The sequence below is a fragment of the Eleutherodactylus coqui genome, chromosome 7 (assembly GCF_035609145.1).
Source record: "Eleutherodactylus coqui strain aEleCoq1 chromosome 7, aEleCoq1.hap1, whole genome shotgun sequence".
Taxonomy (NCBI): Eukaryota; Metazoa; Chordata; class Amphibia; order Anura; family Eleutherodactylidae; genus Eleutherodactylus; species Eleutherodactylus coqui.
In genome coordinates, this window is record NC_089843.1 from 73028849 (window position 1) to 73041538 (window position 12690).

Here is a 12690-nt window from a genome sequence, read left to right on the forward strand (position 1 = left end):
ACATCACCTTAGGCTCTGTTCATATTGCCACTCTTCAGTCCTGTTAAGGAACAGAACGGAAATAAAAGTGGCCGCCAGGTCTGTCAACATGACAGAAGCCAGCAGCGTCTGACAGAAGCTATTGACTACAATGGGTTCTGTTTGCTTTCTCCAGGGATTCCATCATTGTACCGGAAAAAATAGCACCGCATGTTGCACTATTTTTTCAGCGAATTATAATGGAATTCCTGGATGGAATAAGTAGTTTGTAACAGTGTTTGTGTAAATCAATTACTTTTATTTTTGAAGTGTCAATATTCCCATGTAGTAAACATCTGGGACTGTGGTCAGTGTTGTACCTCCCATAGAGGCAGGCCACAGACCCCTATGGGCAGGGCCGGCTCCAGGTTTACATGGGCCTTTAGGTGACAGAGTTACATAGGGCCCCCCTCAGTAACTTATAGGCTACACTCTGCTTCCTTAGTAATTTATAGACCAAGCTCTACCTCCTTAATCATTTATAAGCTCCGCTGTGCACCGCAAGTCATTTATAGGTTCCACTGCTTCACTTATAGGCCCCACTGTGTCCCATGTGTTGCTTAAAGGTCACACTGTGCTCCATGAACTACTTACAGGTCCTACTGTGTTAAGAGTTATTTATAGACCTCCCTGTGATCCATGAGTAATTAATAAGGCCTCTCCCCCCCCCCCCCAATAAAACAATAAACTCACTCACCTTCATCACACTCCCATGGTGTTCTCCATCCTTCTGGCTAGAACCATGCAGAAGGACACAGGTGACATAATGATATCACCTGAATGACAGGGTGAGCGCTTGGTGAAGGAACAGGAAGCACTTGACTTCCTGCAGTACTGTTCTTGTCATTGTTAATTCTATCCATGCCTTAAAGACCCTGATAAAATTGATTATCCCACCTCTGAGTGTACCTCCCAAGCTGAGTGGGCCCCAGCACCTGCCCTGGTTTGCCAGGTGCTGACATTGGTCCAGTCTATAGGGTCCAGTCATTGAACGACTTCTCTTTAGCCTTTGTCTGTAATCAACACTATGGGGAGATTACTGCCTAGTGTTTTGTACACATCTCTGAGATCCCTTTGCACTTCAAGGTATTATCTCCTCTGTCAAACATAGCTGAAATTGGAATACCAATCTGTAGGCCGGGATTACAGAAACAGCTGAGCTAGCTGTTCTACAATGTTTAATAACTCCAATAGAAGTGAATGGGAGTCTCAGAAACAATGTAGCAGAGCGAGTTGCAGAAAACTTATATGGCTATTTTATTGTAAAAACCAACATTTATGGCAATCCAAACACTAGGGCCGAATTCGGATGTGCGATGAATTATAGGACACAACGATTCGCAGAACGCGCTTATCTGCGTTCTGCGAATCGTTGTGTTCTATATATGCGCTCAACGGGGCCGGCGGCAGCAGTGCTGACCCCATTGAGAACATATACTAAAGATCATTCTCCTCTGCCTCAGCTGTAACAGCTGTTGCAGAGAAGAACGATGTTCGCCTATTGAAAGCAATGGGCTGCCGGCAAGCGCTGTATGAATTTTCGAGGAAGGGCTTAAAAGATAAGCCCTTCCCTGAAAAGCATCCTGAAAATGTGTAAAAATAAAAAAAAAAGTATACTCACCTTTTTGCTGCAGCCGGAGTTTAGCCGCGTCCGGCCGGCAGTTCTCCTGAACTGCTCTCTGTAGTATTCAGCAGGCGGGGATTTAAAATCCCCGCCTGCTGAATGGGCTGCCTCTGATTGGTCACAACCCTCAGCCAATCAGAGGCAGCTCTCACTCACCTATTCATGAATTCATGAACGCCCGTGTGACCGAGGCCTAAAACACGGTTTATTAAGTAAAGGGAGCTGCTATATGTAGGTCTTCCTCATTCTACTCTACCTCACTTCTGTGTTATATACTGGGAAGAGTAAAAGAAAAGGGACGTTTGGTGCAGTGGATGTAGGCTGGCATCACTCCATATAACTTTGGCTTAATATTCCAGTCATTAATTCATTTCAAAGTCATGAGGAAATTGACAAATAATGCAGTCCATTGCTACAGTGTAATAACCCACATAGTGTGTAAGCATTCATCATAGTCACTAAGTCCTATACTGTCACCTTTCCAGGATTGTTGTAAAGTACTTGTAGCATGATGCTGATAATTTCTCAACTGCTTTTGTACTATCCATCCATCTAAAAACAGTTCCTAATGAAGATTATAAAGATGTGAAATATATATCACTCTTGTAAGTACAGAATAGAAGTGATCTTATGTATAAATTTCTCCTATAGCTACTGTATTTACTATGTCTGCAATCTCCTTGTTCACCACTAGAGGGAGACAGAGCACAGCATACCGTTCGGTGGGTAGTGGACTGCAAACTCTTCGAGGCCAAGCTTTCCTGTAAATCAAAGACATACAGTTTTCAGAATAGGTGCCAAACTAACAGAAGGAAAAAAGGGAGTACAAATTGTATACTGAAGTGTTCTCATTAAGAAAACCTTACAAAACCCCCTCACAACTTTATGTATCAGGCATTTTAACTCCTTAAGACTAAGAAATAGGGTTGGTCTTGTTCCATCCACACATTCTAAAACGTTTATTTTGACAGCGAGGGATATGAACCCTTGTTTTTTAGGGATGAATTGTACTTTCTACACTGACATTTTTTTTTACTATCACGTAGTGTTTAGCTTTTTTTTGGGGCCGGGGGAGAATAAAAGAAACGACTTTGATACTCCGTCACAAATTACATCAAAATGCAGATTACTGCGGGCAGCACTATTTTCCACAACAAGGCAAAGGGCATTTTGGCAGAACATGTCAGACCCCATTGTATGTGGACAGTGTAACTGCTGATGTCCGACATAAGATGAATGTGGCAGGGCATTGCTGCTTCCATTATAAATGGAGCCACAACACTAGTGAGAATATAGCTTTAACACTTCCAAATCGCTAAGTGCAAAATCCACAGCATAATAACAGATATTGACCGATACGGTATCTGCATCTACAGTGTCACCTTGCAAACAAGTAACATCTAAAATTGTAAGCACCCGTAGTGATCCAGTCCGGTGGCTGGCAATGCTGCTACTTTAGCATCAAGGTTAAAAGACAACTAACGTCATAATAGATGCTATAGCTTATAGAAAGAATTACTAAGAGGATATTACTTTAAAGTGCCATAAACCCCGGCCATTTTTTGTTCTTCTCCCCCACTTTCAAAAAATGATTCCTTTTTTTCATTTTTCTGTTGACGTCGCTGTCTGAGGGCTTCTTTTTTGCGGGACGAGTTGTATTTTGCAATAGTACTATTTAATGTACTGAGAAGGGGAGTGAAATGGAAAAACACAATTGTGCCATTTTGGTGGGGGTCTTGTTTTGTGCACACTGCAGCAGAAATGACTATAACTTTATTTTGTGCATCAGAGTGGTTAGGACAAGATCAGATTTATATATTTTGTAGCACTCCTTTAAAAAAATAAAACATTATTATAAGTATAGGAAAAGGTTTTTTTTAAAACGTTCAATAATTATTATTTTTGTAATTTTATTTAAACTTTATTTCACTTACTTTAAAGGGGTTGTCTCGCGCCGAAACGTTTTTATTTTTGCATAGGCCCCCCGTTCGGCGCAGGAAAAACCCAAGGTATGTGTTAAAATAAAAAAAAATATATTACTTACCCGAATCCCCGCTCTGCGACTTCTTCCTTCTCCAAGATGGCCGCCGGGATCTTCACCCACGATGCACCGCGGGTCTTCTCCCATGGTGCACCGTGGGCTCTGTGCGGTCCATTGCCGATTCCAGCCTCCTGATTGGCTGGAATCGGCACACGTGATGGGGCGGAGCTACACGATGAAACGTAGAAGGGGGCGGAGCCAGAACGCCGCTCATGCCCGGACCGACCAGAAGGAGAAGACCCTTCTGCGCAAGTGCGTCTAAAAAAGCGAGAAGACCCCGAAATTAGACGGAGCCATGGAGACGGGGACGCCAGCAATGGAGCAGGTAAGTGAATAACTTCTGTATGGGTCATATTTAATGCACGATGTATATTACAAAGTGCATTAATATGGCCATACAGAAGTGCTGAACCCCACTTGCTTTCGCGAGACAACCCCTTTAAGGCCTCATGTCCACGGGTTGGTCAGATTCTGCATAAGGGAACCTGCAGCAGAATCCGACTCTGCCCGCAGCGGAGGATAGTGCTTGCCTGTCCAGGTCATCACTGCGGATGTGTGCGGAAGCACCGGCCAGCGCACATACGTAGTAGGGTTTTTTTTAAAAAAATCTCCTGCTTTCCCACGGAATCCGCAATTCAATTGTGGACGGGCCATGGATCGGATGGTTTCCACAGACATCAATGGAAGCCGTCCATGCAGGCACCGCAGCAAAATGGAGCATGCTGCGATTTGCCTTTCGGACCAAAGGGTCCACAAAACAAATCTGCACGCTTAAATTCAGCTGTGGACGCCCATGTCCTCTTATGGGCAGCTTGAACTGCGGATCGTCTGCGTGGGTGCCCTGTGCGAATTGCACACTTCAAATTTGCCCATGGACATTGGGCCTTACTTTATTTTTAGTCCCCTAAGGGACTAACGTACAGTCATTTTAATCACTCATAAAATATACTGCAATATTTAAGCATTGCAATATATTATATTTCTGCAAGCATACTTTTAAGGTCTGCCACAGGCATGTTGTAATAGGCAGAAACACATAGCAGTTCTAGGGATCTTCAAAAGGCCTCATGCTGCTATGACATCCTACTACCTCATATGAGAATTGACAGTGGCATTTAAGTGGTTAACAGCCGCAATACGATTGCAGGTGGGGTGTGTATAGCGTAGGTTCAGCTCGCCAAGGGGTTACTTCTAGATCACTGTACATGTGAAAGGGGTTTCAGTAATGACAGATGTGTACAGAGGGAATTTGTATTCATCCACTAGGGCTTGCAATTTACAAGGGAAGAAGAAAGGAGACAGTAGGCGACAGTGAAAGTCGCTAATGTGAAAGTGTGATGGCAGCAGGGTCACTGTAGATTGCAGGCTTTTTCTGAAGAGGTAGGTTTTCAGGTTGCTTTTAAAGTTTTGGAAGGTGGGACTAAGTCTGATGGCTTGGGTAGTGAGGAGATGCATGGGAGAAGTCTTGGAGACGATTGTATGAGGAGCAGCAAAGTGAAGAGCAAAGGAGGTGGCCTTGTGAGGACCAGAGATTATATGTTGGGAAGTATCAGATACCGTATTAGGTCAGATCTGTACAGAGAAGACATGTTGTGGACAGCCTTGTGCGTCATTGTTAATAATTTGCAATTAAATTCACTGGGCAAATGGTTTCCAGTGAAGGGATTAGCAGAGGTGAGATGCAAAGAAGTAACAAGGGGAACGTTGTGCTAGCTGCACCGTAGAGTTGAGGATGTTCTAGAGGGGTACAAGAGTGCTGAATGGGAGGTCACAGAGGAGAATGTTGGCAAGAGATGGTGAGGACTAGAGATGAGTGAGTATACTCGCTAAGGGCAATTGCTCCCCCGCTCCCCCTGCTGACAGCCGCAACTCACCTGTCACCCGCGCTGGCAGCCGAACCTTCTCTGCCGAGCGGGGAGATACTCGCTAAGGATAATGCTCGATCGAGCAATTGTCCTTAGCGAGTATACTCGCTCATCTCTAGTGAGGACGTGTACTATCAGTTTTGTGAAAGAATGACTCATTTACCTGTAGGTGAATACTTTTGTAGCCTATGACACAACACAGAACCTATGAAAGTTGTTATATTAAAAGGTAAATTCAAGTCCCAAAGAGACAGGAGGGTCAGGGAATGCAAATTTAAAAAATATATATTTGATACTGGGTACTATCTTATCTGTGAACTAAATAAGGGTTTAATCTCCCAGCTAGTATTCAGTTTTCTTTTAAACGCTCTTTAACCTCACCATGTCTGCTCTTTTGTTTGTGTGTATTACATATACATACACATATACATACATACACATATACACATATACACACACACATAAATTGTGTTTCCTCAAATATTTTGTTATACCATCTCTGACGCTATTAACATCATTTCTTTTTGTTAGCCATTAATAGGTATCCCGTCTACAACATTATTATTTCTCTTAAGCTGGGTACACATTTCACGTGTGCGAGTTGCGCCATAGACACTTGGGCACAACTCACATCGGACAGCACAGGGGCACGAGTCCATGTGCTGTCTGATTTATGCGGAAGCACCACATTGACATGTGTTGGCTTGTCCCGTTACTCATCAGTGATACAACGGTTCCTGTGAACAAACGTCAATGTGTATAGCCTCGTAGGCTATACTAGGGCTGTCTGTGGATTAGCACAGCAGCGTACGGCCCCAAATATCACTTTCTAGCAATCTTGTTCACTTGAAATTCAGGAAATAGCAGAATCAAGAAATCTCTTGATTTGGAGACTGCAGAAGGTGGAAGTGGCGTGCCACTAAATGTCTGGTTGATGAGGTATGGAGAGATCGGGGAGAGGGCCAAGTCTGTAATGCCAAGGGAGAAGACAGTTTGTATCAGGAAGGAGTGGCTGACTGTGTTGAAGACAGAGGATAGGTCATTAAAGGGGTTGTCCCGCGCCGAAACGGGTTTTTTTTTTTTCAACCCCCCCCCCCGTTCGGCGCGAGACAACCCCGATGCAGGGGTTAAAAAAGAACACCGGACAGCGCTTACCTTAATCCCCGCGCTCCGGTGACTTCTTACTTACCCGGTGAAGATGGCCGCCGGGATCTTCTACCTCCGTGGACCGCAGCTCTTCTGTGCGGTCCATTGCCGATTCCAGCCTCCTGATTGGCTGGAATCGGCATGTGACGGGGCGGAGCTACACGGAGCTACACCGAGCCCCATTGAGAAGAGCAGAAGACCCGGATTGCGCAAGCGCGTCTAATTTGGCCATTAGACGGCGAAAATTAGACGGCAACCATGGAGACGAGGACGCCAGCAACGGAACAGGTAAGTGAATAACTTTTGATAACTTCTGTATGGCTCATAATTAATGCACAATGTACATTACAAAGTGCATTAATATGGCCATACAGAAGTGTATAGACCCACTTGCTGCCGCGGGACAACCCCTTTAAGGAGAAGCACAGCGTACAGTTATGTGGCTTTGGCAGTTAGTAGACTAGTGACTTAGGTTTGGTCTGTTTCAGTAGAGATGTGGAGTTAGAAACCAGATTTGTAGTTGGTCAAAGGGTGAGATGGTGGGAAGACAGTGCAAGGTGAGCAAGTTTAAAAGTTTGGGGAATGTGGTGATATGCTTTATAGGTGGACAGAGGAGATGGCTTCTTAAGAATAGAAGGAAGAAGAGAAGACAGGAGTTGATATAATAGTCAAAAAAGCATTGCTCTTTTAACATGTCAGTGACTTTTACCCTTTATATGAGGGAGAGCATTCCCACTATTTATGACTGTATGGTTCGTTAATATATGGAATGATTGTGTGGTGCTACAAATGGGATGTATTTGGGCCAATTAGCATTACAAGGATTTATAGCTACGAGCAAAACTACCACTGCTGCGTTTTTCGGAGGTGGTAGCAATGATTTTCCAAACCAATGCCTCATCCAGTGCTCCGCAGCTATTAACTGTAGCTGAAAAAATATATATAGATGCCCTACTGCCCCCTCGCGCTCCCACCAACTGTGTTCTCTTGTCTTACAGTAGAAGAATTTAGAGGGAACAGATGTAAGGAGCAGTAATCAGCTTTTTCTCACGCTTCACTTGTCATAGCCCTCATACGGAATCTGCTTAAGAAGAACCCTCTGCACCGTCACATACTGAAAGTTATTTCTTGTACAGATTCCTGGGTGCCTTTTTATACCCGTAGGAAAATGTAAGGGCTCCTTCACACTGGTGAGAGCCATATTGTGCTGTAATTCATGGCCATATATCGCATTTTCCACCATGTGAGAGCCCCGTGGATGCGAGGTGTTTTCACATGAAAATAGCCTCACATCACTATGGGAAATCCCTTCATCCTTAGAACGGCTTAAGGGATTCCCCCCACAGCGGTTTAAGGGGTTTCCCATCACCGCGGCTGTTACAGCCGTGGCAGAAGATTTCGGAGTTCTCCCTTTGCTTTCAACGTGGATGGTGCTGCTGCCGCCGGCCCCATTGAAGACAATTGGCAATATCACAGAAAGATAGTAGATGCTGCGATTTTTTTTCCCACCCAACATTGCATGAGTGAAAACATCACAAAAGGGAATGAAACCATTGAAAATCATTGGTTTCATAATTCTGCATTTTCACTCACTCTCGCAGCGCTCAAAAAAACGCGTTATTTTCTCACAAGTGTGAAGGCACCCTAAACAGTAGGCTTGCAAAAAAAGGGGATCTTGTGAACATCACCAAGCAGGCAAATTTAACTTTAGGAGTGGGATTGTCACCTAGGCTGTAGTAAACAGCCAGTGTTTCTCTATAAATGTACTTTTACTGTCATTTTCCATGATGTCTGCAATGCAGTACTGTGCTCCCAGAATACTTTGTATGCGACATGCCGGACTTCATGAAGTACTTTGCACATTTTTTATAACAACCGTGACAGCCGCAAATCAATTCTCTTTATTTGCTCAATATCAAAACTCAAAATTATTTCTTAGTGTTCAGCAGGGAGCAATTATACTCTTTGAAGCTGGATGGGGAAAAAATTGGCCAACCCACAAATAGTATAATATTTTCACATTTCTTTCTGCTTAGTGTAACAGTCTGTTAGGTACAGTGAAAAATATAACAATTTACCTCTAATGTAAGACTTTGGTGGAGAAGCACTGTTGTATGCAAAGTGTTCTAGTACAGAGGTGTCCCTGGAGAAGCAGAGCAGGACCTTGGGAAATAGAAGGGAAATAGCAATAGTTTGAACAACACTTAAAAGTTAAAACTTGGATTGCAAGCAGCTAACAAGGGAAAAAAGTACACTGAGATCTTCAAGACATTAAAGAGCAGACCTTATAAAAGGTCATCAACATGAAAGTCAGAAAAACAGCATTGTGAGATAATTAGAGCAACAGGTTCCTAGCTGACTGATATTTACTCCTCAATTACCCTAGAGTCATATTAGGAATGCCCTATTTGACCTCTAGTTCTTTGTGCATTATTATATGGCATTCATTTTCATGGCTAGTCATGTTCAGGACTGTGAAAAGACAACAAAAAGGTTTCTTGGCAGCAATTATTTTGGTAATGCAATCAGTTTCATTAGTAGAGTAATGAGGCTTCAGCTTAAAGGGGTTGTCCCGCGAAAGCAAGTGGGGTTATGCACTTCTGTATGGCCATATTAATGCACTTTGTAATGTACATTGTGCATTAATTATGAGCCATACAGAAGTTATTCACTTACCTGTTCCGTTGCTAGCGTCCCCGTCTCCATGGTGTCGTCTAATTTTCAGCGTCTAATCGCCCGATTAGACGTGCTTGCGCAGTCCGGTCTTCTCCGTGTTGAATGGGGCTGCTCGTGCTGGAGAGCGCTCCTCGTAGCTCCGCCCCGTCACGTGTGCCGATTCCAGCCAATCAGGAGGCTGGAATCGGCAATGGACCGCACAGAAGACCTGCGGTCCACCGAGGGTGAAGATCCCGGCGGCCATCTTCGCAAGGTAAGTAAGAAGTCACCGGAGCGCGGGGATTCGGGTAAGTACTATCCGTTTTTTTTTTAAACCCCTGCATCGGGTTTGTCTCGCGCCGAATGGGGGGGCTGTTGAAAAAAAAAACAAACCCGTTTCGGCGTGGGACAACCCCTTTAAGGAAGATTTACATTTAAAGTTAATGCCGACATGTTATCATCATGCTGTTTTCAGGCCTAACATTCTGTTCGGATTAGTTTCTAAATATATACCGTATATACCGGCGTATAAGGCGACGGGGCGTATAAGACGACCCCCCAACTGTCACCTTATACGCCGGTATTCAGTGGAGAAAAAAAAAAAAATTTTATTACTCACCTCCCCCGGCGCCCTGTCGCGCTCCGGCAGGATGTCGCTCGCTCCGGCAGGCTGTCGCTCGCTCCTCGTCCCCGCCGCAGCATAGCTTTCTGAATGTGGGGCTTGAAATCCCCGCTTCCAGAAAGCTAATACACACGCCGGCAGCCATGACATCATTGAATGGCTGTGATTGGCTAAAGCACACGTGGCTTCAGCCAATCACACTATTCAATGACATCATTGAATGGGTGTGATTGCTAACACGTGCGCCTTCAGCCAATCACAGCCATTCAATGATGTCATTGAATAGTGTGATTGGCTGAAGCCACGTGTGCTTTAGCCAATCACAGCCATTCAATGCTGTCATGGCTGCCGGCGTGTGTATTAGCTTTCTGGAAGCGGGGATTTCAAGCCCCGCATTCAGAAAGCTATGCTGCGGCGGGGACGAGGAGCGAGCGACAGCCTGCCGGAGCGAGCGACATCCTGCCGGAGCGCGACAGGACGCCGTGGGAGGTGAGTAATAAAATTTTTTTTTTTTACACTTTTTTTTTTTTGTATTACCGGCGCATAAGACGACCCCCGACTGCAGAGCAGATTTTTCGGGGTTCAAAAGTCGTCTTATACGCCGGTATATACGGTATTTATAGGGAGTGAATCTCCATTTTCCTGAAACAGTGCTCCAAATGCCCACATAGACACTTAAATGTTACAGTTCTTGTTTCATACAGCCAACACTACGGGAAGTTTGTGACAGTACAGTATAGTGTGTTATTGCACATCATTAGTATGCACTAAACTTTTAAGCTCCCTCTAGTGGTGGCAAAAGTAGCTAGAATTTTAGCCTAGCCTTTAGTTCAGGACAATACATAATGGGGATATGGGTAAGATACTAATGCACAGTCTTGGGAAGTTCTGCAAAATGACTTACTTTTTTATAGTTATGCCACCTTCTTCTGTCAGAACAGCTTACGTCTAGGAAATGACCACTTAAGGAGCAAATGACGTGTCCCTTTCGATGAGTGCTTCCCACTGACACATACTGCACCCATTTCCCTCCTGATAAAAGGAGGCTCTGATGGTCAGGCTCACAACACGTGCCGCTCCATCAGTGACAATTTGCAGGACAGGAGCAGCAGGGCTATCTGGGCAGAAGAATGGGGCATAGCTGCAAAAGGTAAGTAGGTGCAGAGCTTCTTAAAGGAATTTTCCAGGGAAATACTATTGATGATCTATGCTTAGGATAGATCATCAATAGTTTATTGGCTGGGGTAAGCCATTTAGGACCCCAGACGATAAGCTGAGCGGCAACCTGCTGTCAGCACCACAACAAACAGGGGTTGAAGTGAAAGCTGCTGCTCTGACCGCTGTGTAGCTGCCGCTGCTTGTAACTGCAGGCACAGCTCTAATTAAAATTAATGGGAGCTGTACCTGCAGATACAAGCACTGACCGCTACACAGTTGTATATAAGGTGGCTAATCCTCTTAATGATATGTTTGTGCAGGTGATTTTGCTCTCTAAGCATAATAAAAAAAATGTTGGGCCTATTGTGATTAAAAATCAAGATGATATTTAAGGGTTTATCATCTTGAAACAAATTGTGTAGTGCCCAGGTCTGGTTATGTATGATGCATATTTGGACTGGCTCACAAGTATACATGGTTATTCTCAGCTCATTCCGCCAGTTGCTATAAAATACATGCCTGAGATTCTGTGCAGATTAGAATGGACAGATGAAATGTTACTGTAATAGTAGTATTGGTAATACTGAAATCACCCTGAGAAATTTCTGGTAACCTACAGAGAATGTATATTAGCTGCACACATCAGCACCTATAGTAAAGTCCATATTAAAAGCAAGCAATAAATCACCTTAAAACATTAATTTCATGAATCCCTGGCCTCCTGAGAGTTTCTTCCTAGTCCCATGACTGCAGTTAGAAAACTACCCCAAGAACCTTAGAAGGGTACTCTGGAGACTGGAAACTAGATGGGTGAAAACCTATAGATATAGATCAAGCAGTAGCGCTGAAAAAGAATGGAGCAGAACTGCACAAATGTGACTGCCTCTCTATTCAATCTCCCACTCTCTGCAGAGGCAGCAGCATAGAGGATGGGAGAACAGCACCCCCATTATCATGATCGGTGGAGGTTACAGCGGTCGGACCCCCACTGATCCAGTGGATGGACGAAAATGTAAAAAAATTGTCCAGTCTCCGGAATCCCCCTTTAATCATAATTAATAGGTTTTATGTATCATTGTGGTGAAATACCAATAATCATTAAGTAATATTTAGCTCCCCATAGCTGCGGAGTGAGGCGACTAGGACTTCTTTTAGGTTTCTCCACTACTGTGAGCAAATGTCAGTAAAATTGGGAGGTTGGGAATAACCTCTTTAAGCACAGTAAGTTATAAACTGGGACCCCAAAGCCAAACTTCTTACAATAACAAGCAATACTGTATTTCTTTCTTCATACTTGCCTTTAACTGTCCATCAGCACCCTTTCTCCACACTGTTGGGGCTTCTGTAGCTAACTTGATCAAAAAATACATTGAATAAAAGTATTCAACAAACATCTTTTTTGTGAAAAATTATTTCTGCTGCTTTCCTTCTTGTGAAGATGAAGCTGCGGATTTTGGCAGAAGTCATTCATTTTTTTTATTATATGCATTTTGTTAATTTATGTATAGGGAATAACCAAGGCTGTGATCACTTGGTATGGTTGAGGTGCGATCAAAACCAT

General features: G+C 43.9%; 1 protein-coding gene across 3 annotated transcripts in view; it reads right to left on the bottom strand.

Annotated features, from left to right (window-relative positions):
- The window catches only part of TBC1D19 (TBC1 domain family member 19), a 168334-nt gene that overhangs the window by 31343 nt on the left and 124301 nt on the right, over positions 1-12690 (bottom strand). For all 3 annotated transcript variants that reach the window (XM_066574627.1, XM_066574624.1, XM_066574626.1), the window contains 2 exons: positions 8773-8857; positions 2359-2403 (listed from right to left, as the gene is read on the bottom strand). In XM_066574627.1, coding sequence (XP_066430724.1) covers positions 2359-2403; positions 8773-8857 — 130 coding nt within the window. The remainder of the gene's footprint in view (positions 1-2358; positions 2404-8772; positions 8858-12690) is intronic.